Genomic DNA, 23,695 nt, shown 5'->3' with positions numbered 1-23,695 from the left:
AGGTGTCTCCCAGTCACAATCCTTTCATCCCTGCTTAAGGATCTAGACTCTGATCTTGCACTCATCCCCAACACCGGGAGTTACTCTATTCTCACAGTCAAAGTCATCACCTCATTCCAAGGGAAGAAGACTCCAGAAAATGCTCTTTCCTTGGGCACAGGCACAATGGCCCTAATGTTAAGAAGCAGTTCCACTTACCTGGTCTCCTTTCTCTCCACGTACTCCTGGGAAGCCTGGAGCACCCGGAAGGCCAACTTCTCCCTACGAGAACAAAACTGGTAGGTGCCGTGGGAGGTTTTCCCTGGGAGGGGTCCTAGGTCATAACCTCTTTATCCTCTCATAGATTTCAAGCTTAGTCCCATGGGAAGTAGTTCCCTATGGTACTTTCTGTTTAGGTCATCTCCTCTTTCAAGAACTCTCATCCTACCTCTCTGGGTGTCTAATTTCTCCACCTTTTTAGGACTCAGCCAGTGTCAGCCCCCTTTAGCATCTTTCCTGACATCCCTAACCCCCTCTTTAGGATGGCATGCCTCCTTTACTACACTGTTAAATTGCTCTTATGTCCAGTTTCTTTTGGTTCCTCAATGGGCTCTAATGCTCAACACAACTACAGATGCCTCGGACATGCTTAAAACTATTAAACAAACAAAATCAATGTAATGAACTTTCAAAGGGCATGATTCTTCATGATACTTTAGAATGCTTATCTAGGACATGGTGTATAATGAATCATTAATTAAAGAGTTAAACAATAAATAAAAATATAAGCATACTAACCTTCTCACCAGGATGACCTGCAAGGCCCCGCTCCCCAACTTCACCCTGTAGACAGAGTAACACAGTTCCACTGTCTTCTACGTATACCTTCAAACATGGCTGCCACTCCACAGTTCAGCCACACATCCAGAATACCTGCCAGCCATGGCTCTTTGCTCTCCAAAAATGAGGCATTGGGTCTGGAGACACTGAAGCATGAAGCTGAAGTGTTCTTTATTTCTACAGAAAGGAATTCTACCCTTTCCCATACTGTCTTCTGCTTCCCCCAAAATAATGGTGCATCTGCTCTTCGTGAACCTAAACATCTGCAATTTAAAACAACAAGGAGCCGAACCTGGGACTTTTGGATGCATCCCCAACCAGGCCTCAGGACTTATCAGGGTTCCCCCAAAACCCCTACTCTGGACTTAGTAATGAAGGAGAAGCTGGTACAGAATGTGACCCAGGCTTCTTGGTTATTGTTCCTTCTTTTCATATAACCAGGCAATCCCCTGTGCGTAGAAGCAAGGAATAGCTTAATTTCTCCTTCTCCCTAATGTTGCAATGGAAGAGCATCCTAGGAGATGATGCTATGTACCCAAGCTTCTAGGAGAAAGAATGTCCTAGAGAGGTTCACACCAGTTCTTGTCCCTTGTCAATTTTATTCTCATCTATGAAGTTTCTGCTGTGGTCTTAATGCTTCTCCTAAAAAATATTATGTTAAGACATAACCTTCAAAGAGTTACTATGGGTTGCGGCCTCTGGGAGGTAGTCAGACATGGGGGTAGATTCACCCTGAATGGGTTTAGTGCCCCTACTATAAAAGGCTTGGGAGAGCCCACTGGTCTCTCCTGTCATGAAGGCTGCTCTCCTGTAAAATGTCCATCTTCACCTCTACCTCTAGTGTCACTAGAGCATCTAAAGAAGAATGGATCTTCTACAAAGCAGAAAGCATCTTGCAGCCTCCAAATCGACCACCATATGCACCTGGAACTTTGCAGCCTCCAGAACTAAGAGCAATAAATTCCTGTTGTGTCTAAATCACCGAGCCTAAAGAATTTTGCCGCAACATACCAAAGAACAGAGTTCTCCAATTTGTGCTATCAAGCTGACATGGGAGACTGGATCAGAAGAGCCCCATTTCATGGCTACCAGCTGCTATATTATGGGGCCTTTGCTAGGAAAGGTGCTTGGCAGGTTAATTTCTAACTGTGTGCTTAAAAGAAAAATCACTAATTCCTTCAGAGGAAACATGTTTAATATCTGGCACAGTGTTTAGTAAAAGCTTTGGTATAGATATCCATAAGGAGCCTGATAGTGCTGTCTCCTGAGAGGCTCTGCCAGAACCTGGCAAATACAGATGTGGATGCTCACAGCCAACCATTGGACTGAGCACGAGGTCCCCAATGGGGTCCCCAAAAGAGGAGTTAGAGAAAGGACTGAAGGAGCTGAAGGGGTTTGCAGCCCCATAGGAAGAACAATAATATCAACCAACCAGAACCCCCAGAACTCCCAGAGACTAAATCACCAACCAAGGAGTACACCTAGAGGGACCCATGGCTCTAGCTGCATATGTAGCAGAGGGTGGCCTTGTTGGGCATCAATGGGAGGAGAGGCCTTTGGTCTTGTGCCTCAGTGTACAGTGTAGGAGAATTCAAGGGTGGGAAGGAGGGTGTGGGTGAGTGGGTGGGAGAACACACTTACAGAAGCAGAAGGGGATGGGATAGGGGATTTGGAGGCAAGGGAAGGGGATAAATTTGAAATGTAAATAAAGAAAACAGCCAATAATTTTTAAAAAGAAAAAAGAAAATAGATAGCAGATATTAAAACTGAAAAAAAAACAATTGGGATTAAGAAGGAGAGGAAAATACTGAAAAAAAAAAAGAAGTATGGTTTTCTGATGAGTAGACACATGGATGAAAGATTGAGCCAATTGGTAATAACTGGTTGTGAAGGCCAGTAACAGCATTTCTTATCAGACAGAAAGGCAAGGAAGAGATTGTGGGAAAGGGGAAGGGGGATATGGGAGAGAGGAAGGAAGGAAAAGAAGAAAGGGAATGGAGATGAAGAAACTAAATGTGTGTTTAGTGTACATACCCATCTTAGCCTGTAGCTCTGGTTCCATGAAATGAGCTAACATATGGAGTTAGTACACTCTGGATTTCTCTAGACATCCTAGAGTTCCCCAATCAATAGCCCCAGGTTTACAGCACATCTCATAAGAACATCCCTAAACAGAGCTCTGCAAGTTGTTCACCACTGAAGTTTTCCCTTGAAATCAGCTGGCACAGACTCATCTGTTGTATGGATACTTTCCTAGATGCTGAGGATGAATAAGCAACTGAGTGTGGCTGGAAACTCTGAAAGCTATTGAAGAGTATACTGAGCTTGATCACTAGCCGTCCGATGAGGTAAGGAGGTGATAAGCCTTCCACTGCCTCGGTCCCTGTTAATACCAGCTAATGTGTGCAGTTCAGTCTATCCTATACTCTAATTGGGCTGACTTATTAAATTCCTCCATGACACAAGTCCTTATATAGGACCCACACTGTTCCCTGACTGTGGACAGGAACAGGCACTATAGAGCTGAGAGAGAGCCAGGCACTATTCTTAGACAACCCACACATGATGGCACAGGAGCAAAGCAGATAGCAAGTGGAGAGGCAATTCTCCTGACACAGTCAGTCTGGCTACAAAGTCCCTCAGAACTAAAAGTTGGCATTATTTGTAAATGCACACCAGGATCTAGCGCTCTTCTGTGTTGACTATACTGAGCCCTGGCTATACTACGATCTTGAATTGATGGCTTGGGGAAGCAGGATCCTTTAGCTCACTGTCCCCATCAGGAAAGTCCACAGTGAGGAACTCATGAGCATGCAGGGAGAGCCACTGACACAAGGCACTGGACTGTATACATTCATGGCAGTGTCCTGTCAATCACAGGATGAATAGCCTGCTTCTCCTCCCAATTTTCATGCTGCTCCATTGGCTGGAAACCCTGTAGGTGATAAATTTACAGACCATCCCAGCAGGATTTCTCTGTCACTGCATTTAAGAAGGGACCAGATACAAGAAAACATGGGAAGAAAAGTTAAGGAAAGAAAGATAAAAATACTGGGAGAGAGTAAGAGGAAGAAATGAGAAATATCTCTATCCCCTTGCTTACTCCCTGGCAGACAGACTAGGCAGTGGATGTGGTATAAGCTCAGGTCTTCAGCTTTCCTTGGGACGTCACCTATGCAGTAGGTTTCCCTAGCAGGACCACTTCATCCCCTAGAACCATTCCCTAGGAGGTGATCTTGGCTGTGATCTGATCAGACCCAGGGTATCATGATGGAGTCCCATGGATCTGCCCAACCCTGCTAACTAGCCCATTTCCAAGTATTTTCATGCTTCCTTTGAGACCCCTAGACTATGCACATATAGTCACACAACCCTATCTGGTGGCACAGAGGCAATATGAATGGGGAGAGTCATACCCGAGGTCCTGGCATTCCGGGCACGCCGCTTTCGCCAGGGTCTCCTGGTTCTCCCTGTGGGAAGCAAGTGCAGAGTCAACACAAAAGGGGTCACACTTGGTTGAGCACACCTACTGCTGGCTGTGGCTAGGTCTGGAACAGGGCCACTTGTGTATAGGTGGCTCCGAATTCTTATCCTCCTATTCCCCATCTTCCCCAGTTCTGTTGCTTAAAGCATGTGACTGAATACAAATGCCATTTCCTTCACTTCCCTCCGACATCTGATATTCCCCAGTTCTGTTACTGATTGAATAACAAATGACATCTCTTTCCTTCTGAGAGGTTTGTACCAGGGACAATGTGAGAAAACCCTTTGATTTGAAAATACAAAGTACTTGATTAGCCAGAGAAAGGAGTAAATAGTATTGACAGAAATGGCCTCAAATAGTGTAACTGTAGGATTCTAAATCAACATATTACAGCAATCCTGCACCATTCACAACAGCTAAATTATGGAATCAGCCTAGGTGCTTGTCAGCAGATGAAATGGAAGCAAGAGAGTGGGACTATATGTATACATGTCCATCAATTTCATTCGGCCATAAAAAAAGAACAAAACTATGCCAATTGTTCGAAAAAAATAGATGCAACTTCAGATCATCATATTAAATTAAATAGGTCAGATTAAGAAAGACAAAAATATGTTTTCCTTCATTTGTGGCTCCTTGTTTTTTCTATAGACACATAAAAGCAAGGGTGTGTATACGGAATAGAAGTAGATGAAGAAGGGCTGGAGGAAGGGATGGGGGTACCTAACAAGAAAAGGGGAGAGAGGGGGGTTGATCCTAGACAAAGCCCATGGTATACCTGAACAAAAAGGTCTTTCTGAAACCCATCACTCTGTCCAATAAGGATAAGCAAATAAAATGACTATAAATGGGTCTATATCTACACTCATTCTATATTTTGTTATAGAAAAAAATCTGATTCTGTCTTGAGTGAAAAGAACAATGAATTTCACCAAAATACTAAATGTTTTCTTCCATAGCTGCCTTTCAAGGGCATATCTGATCAGATATACACTTAAAAATTTAAGAATAAAGTTTGTTTAAATTGTCCATTGCTAGAGCTGGAGAGGTGGCTCAGTGGTTTAGAGCATGGCTGCTTTTGCAGAGGACTGCAGTAGATTCTGAGAAACTGTGTGGCAGTCCACAGCTCCAGGTCCCAGAGACCAGCGACCGACAACAGCCTCTTCTGACCTCTGAGGGACTGCACACACATGGTGCACAGGCACACATGCAGGCAAAACACTCATAAAATAAAATTTAGAATTCTTTAAAATATTTAAAGATTGTCCACTGCCTACTTATTCGCTTGAGGCATTTAAAGTGGGGGCTTGGTTTTGTTCTTCCTAGAATCTAACCTTCTACTCTCCCTGTCATTACCCTTTTTAATGGTTCTCACAGGAGACTACTTAAAACTGAAATCTCCCATGACTGATTATCTCTTCATTTGACTGTTATACATTCAGAGCCTTCCTGGGTGGCTTTGGGAGAACTCTGCTCCATCTGACCTAGTAAATCCAACCATTCCCACTAAGCCTTCGTCCAAAGCCCAGGTGACCAACTAATTTTGGAACCCAATGATCTTTGCTCTTCAGTTTCTGATTCCTAAACTCATGGCACCCTGTGATTACCCACCTTGGAGCCAGGAAGGCCTGGTGGTCCATTCAGCCCATCCTTTCCAGGTGTCCCCTGGTCCAAGAGAGGAAAGAAACAAAATGAAAACAAAGACATGTTTAGGGAAGATCTGAGGGGGAATGCCAACTAAGAGATGACTCTACAGCGAGACTGTGGTGCATGGTCTCACCCACTTTCCAGCTATTTCGCTTTTCAAGAAGTACCTGTCTCTGCCAGCCAGGATTTCCTTACATCTTGATAGGACTACACAGTGACTACCCTTCTAGTCTGTGCCCTGGCTCATTTATTATACATGCAGATGAATGAAGGGGAGAGACGTGGCTCTATTCCTAATCTTGGCCTCAAGACGCCCCAGAGACAATACCATCCACACTGATCCTGAAGTCCTTTACTGAATCTCTTGGCTTCATGTGTCTTCCTTCCAACCAGAATCTTCCTTCCTCTTGTCCTTCAAAGCTGCTAATCTCTGGTCTCCATCATGGCTGTCACCCCAGCCTTGTATTTCTGAGGAGTTTCATAGTGTGCCTTCTAATTCAAGGTGTATTCTCCACCCCAACATTGACATTCTATCCCAGCTACTAGGTGCAGATGAAGAGACAATGAATCCCAGGATGGAGTAGCTTCTGAGGTCACAAAGATGTGGATGGGGACCTGAAGAGCCTTCTGGCTACAACTGCGAGCCCCTGCACTAAATCTAAGATGTATTGTCACGCCCATTTCACAGGGCCACATTCTCTCATTAGAACAGGTAGAAAACAGGCTCCCTCACAGACAACCTCAGGGGCTATTTCTTGGTATCTCTTCATGAGAGTAAGTCAACTTTTTAGTTTTTGTCTTTAATAAAAGGGTATTAGTATGTAGCCCTAGTTGACCATGTATCTTTATATAGTTCAGCCTAGCCTTGAACTCACAGCAATCCTCCTGCTTCAGACTATTACATACTAGAATTACAAGTATGTACTACATATCTACCTTAAATTTTCCATAGCTTTTTCTAATGCTGCTGCTTGCTCTTCTGAATGAGAATTTCCTGTATCTGATTTAAGACTCCTATCTCTCTGTGCACCCGGAGTTGGAACTTGTTCCCCCTGCACAGAAGAAGGTTGGTGATCATTATGGCCACAGGAGATGGAGCCACTTGCTTCAGTGAAATCATGACAGGGACCAGGAAAGACCAAAGTCCAAAGCCAGAGCTGAGCTACAGCTTCATCTTGATTAAAAACCATAATGCCATTTAGAACTGCTGTCCCCATAGCCCCTCCATGGTGCTCTGGGTCATTTGAACGCTTTGTTTTCTGTTCTATTTGAATTAGAGTCTACATAGCCCAGGAAAACGTAGAACTTGCAGCAACTCTCCTGCCCCAGTCTCTCTAGCCCTGGAAGTACAAGTGAATGTCATCCTACCCGGATTGGTGAGAGCGTACTTTCAAATAAACACACCGTATCAGAAGAGATGAGAGAGTTTAAGCTGCTGTATGGCCCTGCCACCACACACTCATTGGTGATGATGCCATTGGTGACTGTGCCTGCAGAATGTCTCCTGGGAGCTATGCATTAACCAGGTGCCCCTTCAGGTTCACATTCATGCACCTGAGCATGGACTATAGCACTGGATTTATGGTTGAAGCCCTTTGAGGAGCAGCACAACTTCAGTTCTGGGTTGGCATCCACTTCTGGTCCTATCTCCTGAGTCTTTTATCTATGTTCATAGAGTGATCCGTGACCCAAATAGGATGAAGAGTTGCTGTGTGGTGCAAGCTCTCCAGCATCCAGAGCCTCCATCCATACCCTGGCCTTGACCTCTGGCAGTTCCCACAGGAGTTTGTTGTAAATAACCCCCTGAGTAAAGCAGCCCCTGGGGTTATGGGACATCATATCAGAACCTGATATCAGGGTGGCAGGCTGTACCCAGGATACTCCATTAGTGTATGTAAAGGGGCTTACACCAATGTACCAAGGTAACACGTCCACCTTTTAGCTGAGTAGTCTTCTCATGACATTAAAGCTAGCTGATTCCTAGGGCTTAGAAGAAACTAGAAAGTCCTTGAAATGCCAGGGTCTTCTCCATGAATAAGTGGGGCAAAAAGGCCAGAAAATATAAAGATGGTGTGGTAATCCCTGACATTTTAATGGGAAGGACTTCATGAATGTTACTTTAGAAACAAGAACAAGGTTGGCCAGGGTCAGTGAGAGGTAGTCTCAGGAGACAGCAGGAGAGAAGAGAGAACCAGCCTGCACCAGCCTCACAATCTGCTGTAAAGGAAGGGGATTCATAAGGCATCACTAGCTCTGTGAGAGAGCCCTGGGGCCAGGGCAAATGCCTTGCTACTCCTGACATGGGACAAAGGAGGTCAGTAAGGGACAAATAGCAGAAGAGCAGAAACAACTCACCGAGTGCCCAGCAGGCCCAGGTTTTCCCGGGAAGCCGAGCTCGCCAGGTAAACCCTGAAAGAAGAAGTATAAAAACTGTCAGTCTATTTGAGATTAGAGTCTTGTCATGATGCCATCCCTGGCATAGGATCAGGCCTCTGGCTCTAAGGAGAATACCTCAGGGTGTCTACCACTCTCATTGCCAGCCCCTGTAAAACACAGAATAGCCCCAGATCTACAGTTGGTGAGGTTGCTGCATGTCTGTTCTGCAGCCGAGACCACTGCCATGTGCACCCAAGCCCGAATACTTCCTCTGCAGACTGCTGGGTGTACCCTGACCACCACCTGCTATGGGACAGTTTCCCAGCTAATCTTTAAAGGATGAGAGGGAAGACTGTTAACAAACACTGGCCTTGGTATAGTTTTGTGAGAACAGACCACAAAAATCTATGCATACTTGGATAGCAGACCAACCTGATGCACCCCCATACCATGACAGAACAAGATACCAAGTGTTTACGCTGATTTATATGTCACTTATAAGTGCCAGACCCAAGAGCTTAAGAGTGATGAAGCATGGAGGTTTCTGCATCCACAGTCTTCCTGTCTGTGCCTTTGTTCTGGATACAGGACAAAGCCACCCCTTCCCTTGAAAATGCTATCCAAGTTCCCCTTCAAGAGAAAGTCAAGCCAGTCTTACCGGGGGTCCTCCAGGTCCAGGGGGCCCTGGAACACCAGGTGGTCCAGGCGGGCCCTGTATAGAGAGAGTGGGTGGTTATGAAAGTAACACAGAGACACTACCTGGTATGTTACAAACCAGTGTTTGAGAAAGAATAGACGGAGTGGCAGTGTAGGAAGACTCTAGCTTCTTCTGCCTCACCTAATTTCAAATGGAAAGGAAGAGTTGAAAATTACTAATAAATATCCTATTGGTGTGCTGGCTAGTTTTTGTCAGTTTAGTACAAACCAGGGTCATCAGGGAAGAGGGAGCCTCAGCTGAAGAATTACCTCTATCAGATGCAGGGGCATTACCTTGACTATTGACTTATGTGGGAGGCCTGGCCCACTGTGAGCAATGCCACCCTTGGCCAGGTGGGTATGGGCTATATACGAAAGATAGCTGAGCAAGCCAGAGAAAAGCAACCCAGTCAGCAGCTCTATGATCTCAGCGTCAGCTCCTGCCTTCAGAGTCTGCCTCAGTGGCTGCCCTCAGTGATGGACTATCACACAAAGATCAAATGAACAATTTCCTCACTCTACAAGCTGTTTTGGGGTCGGTGTTTTATCACAGAAACAGGAAACCAAACTAGAGTGAGCCTGCTTTATCACCTATCGTGCTGTATGGTTAAATCCTTTGAACATTTAAGGAGACCAGACACATGTGTACACACACACACACACACAGAGATGCGTACAGTAGTCACCCATTCACAAGACTCTCCCAGGGCACACTTTGTTACCACCCATCACGCTCTAGAGCTGATGCCAGTGTCAGCATCAAAGAGCAGACTGTGGGTCTCGAGCTTAGTCAGTTGATTTCCTAGGTTCATCAAAATTTCTCCCCTACTCCGTTGGGATCAATCTGGCCAGGAGTAGGGATGTGCATTTTATGGGTAGCGTCTACAGGAGTGTATGCATATGTGTTAAACTCCAAATATTCAGTTCCCATGCAAACACAGGGCAGGGAAAAATGGTAAGTAACTATGAGAGGAAGCCATAGCCCATGCTTCCATGATCATGAGAGTGGGGAGAGAAGGAAGGTATAGAGAGGAACCCGGACACTGAGTAGGGAGTGAGCTGTGGACCTGGAAGCCTGAAGCAAAGGGTTTAGAGGAGGCACCTGAACGGTGAAGAGGGCAGAAGTGACCAACAGGCTAGGCACACAACAGCAGGCAGAAACCAGCTGTGTAAAGGCCAGAAGAATGGAAGTCACTGTGCTTTGTACAATAGCCAACAGTTTCATATGAGGACAGAGCAGGCCTTGACGTGCCAGTGTGGAGAGCTAGGAATATACCTTAGGAATAACTAGACATGCGTCTGCCATGTGTCTTAGATTTCCAGATGCCTTGTGGAGGCCACCAAAGGCAGAGACATATGCTGGGCCATGGGCTGGTGGTCGCTATGCAATAATGGGGCTCTGGGAGAGAGTGGGGCTCCTTCTGAGTATTTGCAGGTTCAGGACAGTCCTGCCAAGAGCCTTTCATCTGAGAACACCCAAGCGCATGGCAGCTGAACATCCTGCAGGGGCGCCTGTTCTTGGTTTTGGTGGTGGGTACATCCTTGCTTTTCCAGCCTGGCGTTTCCTATTCTTGCAAAAGTATTTACAACTTTCCCCACCCCACACAACTCTAGGAGCAATAGAAGGCACTAAAGCACGTACTTGCACATGTCTCCCTCTGGATGTGCCCTTCTCTGGATGTGTCTCTCCCATTCTCCCACTCTTCTTCACCTGCCCCTCTCCTCTGAGATGGCACCCAGGTTCTTGAGTCTTCTCTGTGATCAAGGTCAAGGTCTTCTTCTTATCTTACCCTCAGATCCTCAAGAATCAAACAGTCTAGTTTCCTCTGCATCTCGAAGAGAAACTAACTCAGGCCAAGACAGGAAGCCATATTCAGAAAAATGCCTAAGTCTTCTAAAAGGTGACTTCAAGGGACCATTTGCATTCAGAAAGCAATAACAGATGATGACCACTGGAGGGCGATAAGAAACAAAGAATGGCCCACGGGTCGCGATCATGAGATATTCCGTGTACTGCCTCTGGGTGGCATGTGTGAGTCAAACGTTCATACACAAAATAAGAGCCTTTACAAAACAGGGCTTTGAGTGGCCGCTGGAGTTCAGTTCCCCCGTAGCTCGTTTAGACCTGATGTGTCTTTGGAGCAGTATCTATCCTGTTTGAGATGTTTTTCCCTAAGTCTGGGTAACTGGAGAGGCTACAGTGAGCTGGGAAAGGACCTGGGTAAAGATCAACCTATCTTCCTTATTGGACAAGGGCTGGGCTGCAGAAAGGTTCCATCAAGGGTGGCTGCCCACCTTGTCCAGCATCCTCAGCACTGTACCCACCTGCTGCCTGTTCACCTCTTCATACTGAGGGATCTGCAGAAATCACCAGAACAACTTCCCCATGAAAGCACATACCAGGCTACCCACTGTCACTCACCACCCAGTCCCACAGCACCCACCAATGGAGCTTAACAGAGGGATTTTTCTACACAGATAGACAGATAGTACTCATGTGGCCATGGGGACATTTCCCTTTCTTCCCTCCTTACATGCCTGGCCATATGGATAGCTCTAGAATGTTTAGTGCTTTCTAAAACACTTCTTTCAGAAATCGGGCCTGCCAGCCAGCCCACAGCTACTCTGATCTCATTTACCCTCCCATCTTTCTGTAAACTTCCTTATCCTGCTGGTGGTGGTGGTGCCCTGGCACACAGCAGTCTAGAGTTGATGATCTTCTGTGAACAGCTAGTGAAAATGAAACTTTAGTGTTTGAGAGTGAAGAAAATAGGCCAATAGAGTTTAAGGACCTTGCTAGAGGTTATGCAGCTATCTTCTCTAGGTGGAAAAAAGGCATATGCATCCTGAAGGGTCCACCTGCATCAGAGTCATCTGAATTGGAGGTTATACACACAGAGACCAGAGCTGCCTGTTTAGACTCCTGGCTAGCAGGTTAAGCTCAGGTGCCTAAGGTCAGGGACTGGTGTGATGGATGCTCAGTGGTACAGATGTCTCTAGTACAGGATCATTCAATGCCACCAACCCCATCTGCAGCCACCTTCTCTCTAGCTCTAGCCCTGTTAGTATGTAAAATATAACAGAGAGGAGGCACCGTGTACATAGGAGACACAAAAAAAGAAGGTAGAAACCTGGAAGACCTGCCAGGGATGGTCACTCCACTTTACCAGCTTGTTAGAGCCCACATTGATCAAGTGAGGCAGCCTTTTCCACCCCAAGCTGAAAATGAGGAAGGTCCAGGCTGGAATGGACCACACTATAGTTCAATGTACCTCCCAACCCGGAACACCAGTCTGGCCATCCTGCTAAAGATGCCAGTCACATGGCCTTCTTGGAGACACATTCTGCCACTGGAGGAGAATCTAGACTGTCCTTGATATCTCCGACTCCGAACATTTAGCACCCAGTTCTGCTGTGCACACAGTAGGGAGTTAACAAAAGTTTGAGGCAGTAAGTAGACAAGCACTAGGGATGTCCTCAGGAATTAAAGCTACCCACTGCAACAGCCACGTCGAGGAAGAGTCAACCGCAGATGGAAACAGCTGTTACAAAGTCTGGAGACTGCTACCAGGAAGTGTCACATAGCCTCCGGCATCCATTCCAAGTCACACAGAGCATCTTGCAAGTCCAGTTTGGGGTTGTGGGGTTAATGCAAAGCAGCCTTTAGCCTGCCCTAGGGACCTGCTCTGCTGACCTTTGCTGTCTTCTACTGGTCCTAATGCTTACAAAGGGCAGCAGGTCCTCATGAACACCTGTCCTGCCTCTGGTTAGTCTTTCTATGGAGCCTCTTGTTGTCTTTCATTTTTCCATGGATAGCTAAGTGAAATGTGGGTTTTGGGGGGACAAGGAAGCCCCCTACTTCTCCTACTGTCCCTGCCAACAGAAACCCCTTTGAAAACTAGGACGTTCCACTGTCCTTCCCTTGTTACATATAAAGATTTTAGTGTCTCAAGGAAGGAACAGAACCAACAGGAGATGGAGAATGAGATGCAGGACGCTTCAGTGTCTGCAGCTTCTCAAGATGCTGCTGTCAAGTAACTCATCTTCTCTGCCCCAAGCGATGAGCCGGCTGGGATTCATGTGAAAACTTAAGGCTTGAGGCTGAGGATAGGGTTCAGTGGTGTGGCCCCTGCCTGACATGCACGGTTCCACACCACTGCAAAGCAAAAAGACAAAATGCCTGTGGCTCTGAGTGGCCGAGATAATAGTCTAGATGGCCTCAGGCTACCTCAAAGGACTTCACCTTCATAACCTTTATCACACCAAATATGGCATAGGAGCTATACATCATTCTCCTCTCTCTCTCTCTCTCTCTCTCTCTCTCTCTCTCTCTCTCTCTCTCTCTGTGTGTGTGTGTGTGTGTGTGTGTGTGTATGTACAGAGAGAAAGAGAGAGAGAATATGCATACTCCTATCTTTTCTTTTAATCATTAATGAAAGCATCTAGCCAAATTAATCAGACTATTAACAAGTAACACATTAGCCAATAGATATAAATGTTGACAAAATGCCTGCCTGCTTGTATTACCATTAATGAAAACAAAGTAATTACTCTCCATATTAATTAAATAATCAGCCCACTAATTATTAATGAATTAACATTTAATCCCTATATAGCAACTAAGCAGCGATCGGATGCAATTAGTAGTTACAATGATGATATGTAAGTAGCCAATTAATCTAATTACTATTAATAAAGAAATATCAAATAATCATTTCTACCACGGTAACTGCAGCTGTGGTACGCTTATGAAGTTGAACAGAATTTGAAGACATATGAAAATTGCCTGCATGAATTAACAGAGCAGTCAAGTTAATTCGGTGTGCAGCTGGGACACTTTTGAGGGAAAGGTATTCACAATTTGTGTTCCCCCCGAGGTGTATCTATGGCCACCGCCCACCGAGGGGAATTTCTGCACAGTCCTAGGAGCCCACCCAGGTCTCACACCAGCTCTGTCCCCTGGTTGTGCATTCTCCCACACAGGGGTCTTGATTGCTCAGCCAGTGGCAGGCAACATCACCTTGGCACAAACATGTGAATGTGGCCTGCCGGCCCTCACAAGACTTCAATTTTCCTTATGCTCCTTGTGAGAGGATTGCTGCATAGGACTGTGAGACCAGACTTAGAGCGTTTCTCCCTAGAAGGTAAAGCCCCTGGACGTTCCCCAAGTTTGTTTTCCCTGATCTCTAAAAATGCAGCCAGAAAGAAGCTCTTTGTTCTCTATAGCCAGCAAAAAGCCTTTTTGTTTCTGTGCCTTACAGCCAGAGATGCGATAATTGTAGGAAGACCTACAAGGACACAGAGATAGAGGGGAGCTACAGGTCACTTCCCACCCCCATCGCCAGAAAGGAGCTGTAGCCAACTCTCCTCCCAACTCTCCTCCCAAGCTCCTCCCAACTCTCCTCCCAAGCTAGCTGTTAAAAGCCCCCTACTGTTACCTCTTGGGGTCTAACTCCCCTGCCCTGCACAGGGTGGAGGGACTTGGTCCTCAGCTAGCTGATAATAAAACCTCTTGCAGTTTGCATCAGGTGTGGTTTTCTCATTGGGGTCCTGGCTAGCTCATCCCGGAACTTGAGCGGAGGCCCAGCTTCAGGGGTCTTACAGGACAGCATGGGTGGGTGGGTTTGACTCTGAGGGCCTACTACTGTTTTCTGAAAAACCTGAACAAAATTGGCAATCGTGGCTAAACTAGACTGTCTCATCTGGCAGTTCATAATGCAACTGATATCAGAAGGGAGCAAGAAACAAGCATGCAATGCCACAGACAGCCTGCCACCTTCTTCCCAAATTCAAGTGCAAATTCCTGGGCAGGGCGACTGAACTTGGGTTTATGTGAGGTTTCTTTCAGTACTGACAATGTCTATCATTTCCTAAGAGACCCTGTGGGGCTGTAGATAATTAAAACACAGAATGCAGTGTCACCACACGTGGTATACAGAGATCGGATCCACCATGCAGTCCAAACTCAGTGGAGAAGTTTTATGATCCTACCCAGATTTGCTGAAGATTTTCTGAATAGAAAACAGAATTTTACCATTAGTTGAAATGTTAACATTTGAAAATCTCTACACCTGTTTGCTATTTAGGAATGAAAAGACAGACTCCAGTTTTGTGTGTAACAAAGACTAGCTCAAATACTTGTAAATAAAATTAACAAACTTGTACATTGAAAACTGAGAGATGATGGCTCAGCGGTTAAGATTGCTTGCTGCTCCTCCAAAGATCCTGAGTTTGGATCCCAACACCCACCTTAGGCAGCTTACAATCATCTGTAACCCCAGCCCCAAGAGGTCTGAGACCCTCTTCTGACCTACACTGCTACACACACACACACACACACACACACACACACACTTAAAATAAATCATTTTTTTAAATATATGGTTGCACTTTTTTTTATAACTGAAAATCAAAGACTGAGCCAGTGACATGAATTTCTGAACAAAGCAATTGTTACCTGAATTGTGGGAGCCAGCATAATTATACATTATTTATCCACGTAGGGGATGTGTGAGCAACACAGTGGTGTCTGACACCTGCAAGAGCTGAACAAACGTGGCTGGCTTCCCTCCGCTCTGGCATCCCCTTTGGGTCTATGCATCCTGCCACGGAGTCAACTCCAACTTTGCCAGTCTGTGTAGGAGTTTTCTCAGGGGCTCCCAGAAATGAATACCCAATTCACAACCCTGTACCAGTCTTCTCTATTCACTTTCTTTTTGTTTGTTTGTTTGGTTGGTTTTTGTTTTTGTTTTTTTGTTTCTTCAAGACAGGGTTTCTCTGTATAGCCCTGGCTGTCCTGGAACTCACTCTGTAGACCATTTTTAAATGATAATTTAACATCCGGAGGCTTTGGGGGTCTACAGAGGGACTGCCCCTTCCAGACTAAGCTAGTTCCTAGACACAGCCAAGTAGGTTCCTGGAGACATTTATTTTTTCCTGAGCAAACTAACAAATCCCTAGTTCTGGTCTCCATCTATTGTCTTTCAGCAGGCTCTTAGAGTTTGGACCATGACAACATCCCCTGGACCAAATTGTTCCAGGGCCAGACCCCAGTAAATGGAAGAGCATCCCCCATCACACAAAGTATGCTGCAACATTTTCAACAGTCCAGCGTTCAGCTGCTGCACAGCCTTCTTTACTCACTGTGCATTCATTGAAAACCACAATAAAGGCTCTTACCATGCCCACCCTGGACCACCATAGGACTCCTCTACACAGCTTCTGACACACAGCACACCATGCTATGAAAAGTGTGAGGAACTGCCTTACCAGTGGCTTCCATTACTTATCTGTTGGTTGTGCATATCTGGATACCAAGAGAGCCAAGAGTGGCCAGAAAACACTCTCTCTGCCCTAGTCTCCTCCTGTCCCACTAGCACATGTGTCCTTAGGTGACAGATTCTGGCCACTTAGGCTTTATGGTTCCAGAGTGAAGTTTGGTATACAGCAGGTACTTGGAAGTACAGTCTGGATTAGGAATCAGTGAATCCCGAGTGGGGAAGAAAAGAAACATGGGAGAAACTAGTGATTAGCCCAGGAATGGTGGGAAACACATGTCAAGAAGAGAGGGGGAATGGTAGAGGGACAGAGTGACTATGTAGGCAGAGTCGGCTTTGTGTCTGACATCAGAGACCACCCAGTGTTCCAGGCAGTACCCACTGTAAGCGCCATAATCCCCTCTGACCCAACTCAGGATAAAAGTAAATTCCACAACCAACGCATCCGGGCACCATGTAGCATCTGCTGTGAATCTCACGTGGCCTGGTTCTGAACATGGTTCCTCTGTGATTTGGGATGCATTGTGCACGTCAAAGTTACCATGCAGAGGGTAGTGGTGTGTGCCTGTATGGCTCGGCTCAACACCTGGCATCCAGTGAAGCTCTGCCAGATGAAAATGGCCTTGATGTCAGATGTTAACACAGAAAGAAAGGAGTGGACTTAGCCAGTTAGAAACCAGAAGGACAATAGAACAACATTTACAGCTAAAAAATAATTTTGAAGAGCTGAATTAATACTGATTAGTTTTTTAAAATCTTTGAGATAAGGTCTTACCATGTTGCTCAAGCTAGAACTCCTGGGCACAACAGATTCTCCTTCATCCAAAGTAGATAGGACAGTGGGTACCCACACTAGAGGGACTGTGGGTGAATACTGCATCCTATCCTGCTTCATCTCCTTATCTCAGCCCATCTTACCTTACTGCTCTTTTTGAATCAGTGATTCACTCAGTAGCCCAGACTGGCTGAACTCACCATGTGGCTCAGCTTTTTACAAAGAATGAATATGACTTAGGACCACACTTTTTAGCTTTCTAAAAAAAAAATGTGTATTTGCTTTAGTAACATTTTATTTTCTTAGTGTATATTCGTTAGACAAAGTGATGGATGTCATGCTCTTGTTTTTGTTCAACTATATAATATCTTTGCCCATATTTACCCCCTTACCTTTCCTTCTCCTAACCTGCTCCTTCTAGTCCATTTCCTTCTTCCAAGTAGTTCCATTTCTCTCATGTAGTGTGTATGTGTGTGTGTATGTGTGTGTGTGTGTGTGTGTGTATGTGTGTGTGTGTCCCTGTGTGTGTGTGTGTCCCTATGTGTGCACATATATACACATGTGATCAGGGTTTCAAAAGAGAAAGAAAACAGTCTACCTTCCTTTTTGGTGGTTTTTTGATTAGAGTTCGGAGTTTTTGATTTGTTTGTTTTTTTCCGGAAAATGGATGTAACTGGCTGTCATTCTGCCTAATCCTCTGATGGTGACTACCAAGATGCCAGATGCAAGCTAAGAACTGCTACCGGGGCCACTGCATCAGAGGAAACAGCGTTGCTAGAGGGGAACTGTAAGGCAGTCCTTACCTGTGGCCCCAGCACTCCAGGGGTCCCTGGTGGACCCATTTCTCCTTTCTTCCCCTAAGTACAAAAAAGAAGCGGAAATTAATAGTTAAGCATCATCCCACAAAGCCCAAGGAACAGTGTCCCTCGGGGAAATCCTGTCCCAATAACTGGAGCTCCCTGCTTAATGGGTTAGACCCCCAGGAGCACCCAACAGAGCTTCTGGATAGGATCAAGCAAAGGGGGGAGGTCATGTTTGGGGCTCCAAGAGGTCAGCTTTTTTTCCTATCTCTTTGAGTAACATTAAAGATAACATACGGTCCAACATTTCCAAAGCGGGGCAAACAAGAGTATTGCTTATTGTATATATGGTTTGTTGTTGATATTCATACAAATATATTAAAAGTATCTTTCATGAAAAATATTCTAATCATGTTTTCCCCTCCTCCAACTCCTTGAAGGTCCTCCTCACCCTCCCTCACACCCAAGTCCATGACTTCAAAGCCCCTGGGTCTCTTGGTGTCCTGTGTCTGCCTAACCTGTCTGATGGTGGTCAATCTCTCCAGAGAAACTTTATGAACACATATGAATCTCTTCCCCCATCTCCACTCTTCAAAACAATTGCATGGTACCTCCTGCCTTCATGAGCCTTGCTTTCCGACAGTCATTTCTCTGAGCTTCATCTTACAGGAGGATTGAGGATGCCTCTGCCCCCCCCACCTTGTACAATCACAGTGTCTCCTCTATTTCTGTAGAGAGTCCCCCACCCATGGATAAGCAGGTCACTGAGTCTGTCTGCATCCTTCTATGGTACTAATCTGTGCAGTGAGTGGGCAGCATCTTTGATGAGTTCATAGGGGCAACCAACCCTGATTAGACCCAATGTGTGATATACAGAGGCATAGCAGGTCTTGTCTCTCCCTGGACCCAATCATGGTACTTTCTCTTTGCTCCTTATTTTCTTCTGCCCCTTACTCCCTCCTACCCTCCCTTTCCTCCTTTATCTCCTTTTTTGTCATCCTTCTTTCCATCCTTCTCTTCTCCTCCCTCCTTCTTCCATTCTCCTTCTCTTCCTCTTCTTCCCATACCACATGAGTACTTAGGACTCCTACTAAGAGTAGGACCATCCTCAACCCTGAGTGTAATTGAGGCATAGAATTCTGGGAGGCAAAGGAGCCAAGCTGTCCTGGACTGAGCAGAGCCATCCATGGAAGTCCAGGGTTGAAAACAACCACACGGCTTGTTTATTATGTGCAGGCTTTGAAGGACACAAATGATCAAGTGAGGTCTGAAGACAGAATAAGCTTAGTCAAGCCACAATAGCATGCTCAGCATATTCCATCCCTCCCACACATCAGCTCACCCCTAGATTACTGCAGTACCCCCAAACAGATAGCTTCCTTCACTGCTTTTCCCTTTATATTCATAAAGCAGACCCCATTCCTGCACTTTTGTCTCATTTCATTGGACCTTCCAAGCATGATGGCCTTGCCCTTCTTCCTTGAACAGACCAAATAACCAAGCCCCAATGCCTTTCCTCGGGTGTTCTTCCTGCTCAGAGAGTGACTTCTCCAGAGACCCATCTGGTCTCTGTTCAAAGGCCCTCTCACCTCTGCTCAGAAACATCACGAAGATAGCACTCTCTCCACCAGCTGGGTCCCCTCACCCTGCAGGACCTCCGTTAGTTTGTGTTCTCACTGATATTCCATTGATGTCTGTGTTTATTTACTGTTTCTCTGCCCTACTGGAACACAAACCATACAGAAGCAGGTGCTGGTTCTGATTTTATTTACTGTCTACCTTGAGGGCCCAGAACAGTACCTGCCACATAGTGGATGCTCAGCTCACACTTGTGGGCTGAATACGCTGTGTTTTAGGTGGACGCGAGTCACTTGCAAAGACCCTAGCAGTGGGTCAAAAGGTGGGTCAGAGGTAAATGATATTAGAAAGAGGGAAAGATTCTATGTGAAAATGTTTTATCCAGCCATGGCCCTAGAGAATTTGGCCTGCAGTGGTGCATGGAATGAGGCCAAACATGAGTTTCCTGACACTTATTGCATAAAATCAAAATGTGGTCTCGGAGACCTTCAGAAGCACTCCACACCTTAGATTCACCTGGTCTCACCTTGCATCAGACCCTGCTCTGGTGACAGTGGACATTAAGAGGATGGTTGTGAACAGAGCCCATTCCTTCTCCTCCTCAAGGAATGGAAAACAGACACCTTTCGTGTTCTACCTGGACAAATGTACTTCCTCTTCCCCTAGGTTATTGCACAGCAAGTTGCTGATTATTTACAAGATTAATTCAGGACCAACCCAGCATCATCTCTCTGTTGATAAGAATGAAACACCAAATGGGTCCTGGGAGGAAGGACAGAGGACAAGGAAGGATGTGAAAACCTGGCTGTTGGTTGAGAAGAATACCTCAGAGTGGTTCCTTCCTGCCTGCCTGTGCAGGGCTAGGACACAAGAAGCATGCATCTCCTTCACAGGCAGGAGGCTGTGGGGTCTCTGCTTCCTCAGTAGGCCAAGATCTTATATAACTTCAGAGGATGACAAGCCCTCCTGATGACATGAAAATGAGCTATGTAGCAGCTGTGAGATCAGGAGGCGCCCCCTTGCCTGGATGTGAAATCCAATAATCTAGAAGGGCAGACAAATGTAGTGGTCTGAATGAGAAATGCCCCCCATAGGCTCACATATTTGAAGACATGGTGCCGTCTATCTAAGGAGATGGAGGGGGTTGTAGTCTTGTCAGAGGCTAGCTTTGCATGTTTATAGCCTCACAGTAATCCCTGTCCTCTTCTCTGCTATCAATCTGCAATTAAAGCTGTGGAGCACTGAGTTTCTTGCTCCTGCCGCTATATCTGCCCTTTGCTGTCATGCTTTCCTCGCCATGACTCTCACTCACAAAGTTCTGGTTCCATGTGCCAAAGTAAACTCTTCTGTAAGTTTCCCTGGTCATTGTGTTTTTAACCACAGGATCAGAAAACTAATACAAGACCTGAAGGCACGTAAGAAACTTATGGCAAGAAAAGAGAAAGGCTAAGAATCCTATCAACTAAAGCAAACGTCACTACCATTAGGTTTCCAGTATGGAGATAAAAGCCTAGGGTAGGACCTGAGATCAGAGAAAGCCATGAAAATGTATCTTCAAACTAGCATCATGAAGCTGCCCCACTCCTGATAAGAGCACAATTTTTGTCATCCATTTAGGGGTTGCCACACTGAAGTCAGCTGTGTCCCCTGAGGACATGCTGCTGACAGCCCAGCACCCAGAGCCATCAGGTGCCTCCCAGAGCTCTCTCACTCCTTCCCTTGGGGCTGAGATCATCTCCTCTAGCACTCACTGGACCATTTGTGCAGTAAGTCAACCTTGCTAAGGGAAAAGAAGCTGAATCTAAGCTTTGCACCTCTTAGCCATCAGAGGCTCCACATCAGGTAGAAGACACAGTGGAGCTGTTTGGCCTGAAGATCCCATACCCAGATATCCTACCCTCTTTTCTAACAGCATCCAGTAATAAAAGTCCCAACTGGGTTTTATAAAACTGTTCTGTGCAAACAGAAACCCAATAAAACCAGAATTGGCTGGGAGGTTTATCATAGCTCTAACGCCCTCTTAGGCCTTAGAGACCATAGCCACACTTCTGCCTATGTAATAACTCCTTTCCATTTCAACTGGACAAAAATCACAGCCTAGGGCAACACCACATCATCCAGGAAGGCCTAACAACAATAAGAATTATAGGCAAAATGGGGAAGCACATGTGAGATATGCATTCCTACTATCATCCACAAACAAATGAGTTAGCATCTCAAGAACTGGGCACAGAGCCCCGAGCAGCTGTGTTAGCTTCAGCTGAAGCCAGGGAGCAGCTGCTGTGCACATCCTGAACCTGACAGGTTCTCTGGAATAAAGAGCGATCTTACGAACGGTAGTTCTGCTTCCTGAAATTTTCATTTTCTTCTCTTTCAAACTGCAGCCCAGCACAGTGTCTGGATAAGTATTCGTAATTTATCACGAGGGCAGATTTTTCAAGTGATTCTGGATGCCAAAATGTTAAGCAAAACTGCTATTTCCAGGGCAGCCTGTTTGCCCATGGAGACAGGAAAGGCTGATAAATTCTAAACAGCAGCAAACCTAGCTAGGATGTATTAACATAGCCACTGATGGAGCCATTAGCATACAAAAGGCTTGGCTGTGCCTGTCAGCTAATGTGTGCCTTATGGTCTTTCGCTCAGCTCTTTTCCATGCCTCCAAATGTCTAGAATGATCATTTCCCACTGTTTGGATCTGAAACCTGGTGTTCTGGGACTACTTAGAATGTCCTAACAGAACCCTGGCTCCTAGCCCTGGAATGAATCAAATAGTAGCCTGTGGCCCAAACACTGCTCCCATCTGGTCCAGCAGGAAGTTTTAACAATGGAAAGTGGAACAAATGCCACCCAAACTGCCACTGACAAAAGCCTGCCCATGTTTCTCTCTGAAACCTGACACAAGTCAGAGCTGGTGGGTCTCACGGTATTCGTGTTTGGCAATCATGAGACCTCTGTACCAAGGGAAACAGACAAAAGTGATACACATCTGGGGAACCACACAGGATGTACCTGATTGGAAAGTAAGAGCCCTGGGTCTCTCTCCAAGGAGCTCACAGCTGGGAAAACAGCTCACAGTTTTGATCTCTTGGGTGGGGGTAATAAAGTTTAGGCTGTGAAAAGGGTAAAGCCAGGAAGACTTGACTCTGATCAATGTCACCTTAGAGACTAGGTGATGCTGGAGACTCTGACCCATTTCTTCAGACCCCCTAGTTACTAATCTGAGACTAAGCTACCATACCCCATGGTACTTTGTGAAAACCAAATGACAAATGTGAAAGGAAAGTCAGGGTAGGTAGACGGCTTAGTGGGTGAAACATGAAGGCCTGGATCTGAGCATCAGGAAATTAGCACTAAGTGGAAAGAGACATACTCCGGCAGCTCATGGACCTTACACTGTATCCAATGTATCTAATACTGAGGAGCCTTGTCTCAAATCCTATTTTGGAGGAAATAACATATTCAGTGGAAAGAAAATGCCTAGCATTGACTTCTGGCCTCCACACACATGTCCTCACACACATATAAACTACTACACACACATGCAGAGGAAAACTTGCAAAGTTGTAATCCTGCCCTTATGTGACTGCCAACCACTTGTTTCTACCATCCCTTGGCTCCAGTCCTACAAAGATGTATGCCATTAGAAGAGTGTGCCCTCCTGACGCTGGTACATAGGAAATAACACCGGCAATACAGGGAGTATCTGTCTTGAGGAGAAAGGGAGCCTCAATTTGGAGAGGGTTATCTATTTAGTTTTCCATAACTGATGGGAAGAAACCAGAAGGTGTGAAAATAACCAAAGGTCTGTAAGAGATTGCTGTGAGCTTGTGCAAAGAGCAAAGACAGAGATCAGGAGTTGTTTAAGAAGGGAACTGGCTTCCCACTGTGGGTTGCCATGAACTTCTTCCTCGTGATTCAGTATTCCAAATTTTACACTTAGCTAAAGTTCTGGACACATTTTCGTCTTGCCAAAACAAGATCCCTCTAGGACTCAGCATAAAGAGCTAGGTGACACCCAATTTCTCTCCTCCCATACTGGACATTCCCTTGTCCAAGGTCCACACCCAGCTGACCAGATACTAGTCCTGGACCCTGCCCTTCTCCATGCCACACTGTCATGTGTGTGCCCAGATACCTGATTACACATTTGATTCATTTTTTTTTCTAGTACACAAGTTGCCCAAGACATTACCAATGTATATTCCACATGATTCTATGTATTGGATAAATTTTTCACGCATAT

The 23,695-nt window shown here is 45.7% G+C and overlaps 1 protein-coding gene across 1 annotated transcript in view; it reads right to left on the bottom strand.

Annotated features, from left to right (window-relative positions):
- Positions 1-23,695, bottom strand: part of Col22a1 (collagen type XXII alpha 1 chain) — a 248,560-nt gene that overhangs the window by 113,361 nt on the left and 111,504 nt on the right. The window contains exons 23-29 of the mRNA XM_021183654.2: positions 17,878-17,931; positions 8,985-9,038; positions 8,306-8,359; positions 5,915-5,968; positions 4,236-4,289; positions 778-822; positions 199-261 (exon numbers count right to left, since the gene is read on the bottom strand). Of these exons, the coding sequence (XP_021039313.1) occupies positions 199-261; positions 778-822; positions 4,236-4,289; positions 5,915-5,968; positions 8,306-8,359; positions 8,985-9,038; positions 17,878-17,931 (378 nt within the window). The remainder of the gene's footprint in view (positions 1-198; positions 262-777; positions 823-4,235; positions 4,290-5,914; positions 5,969-8,305; positions 8,360-8,984; positions 9,039-17,877; positions 17,932-23,695) is intronic.

This window comes from Mus caroli, unplaced genomic scaffold (genome assembly GCF_978045245.1).
Source record: "Mus caroli unplaced genomic scaffold, Mus_caroli_1 scaffold_16, whole genome shotgun sequence".
Lineage (NCBI taxonomy): Eukaryota > Metazoa > Chordata > Mammalia > Rodentia > Muridae > Mus > Mus caroli.
The sequence above is the reverse complement of the archived record's forward strand: the minus strand, read 5'-3'. Positions and strand labels throughout refer to the sequence as shown.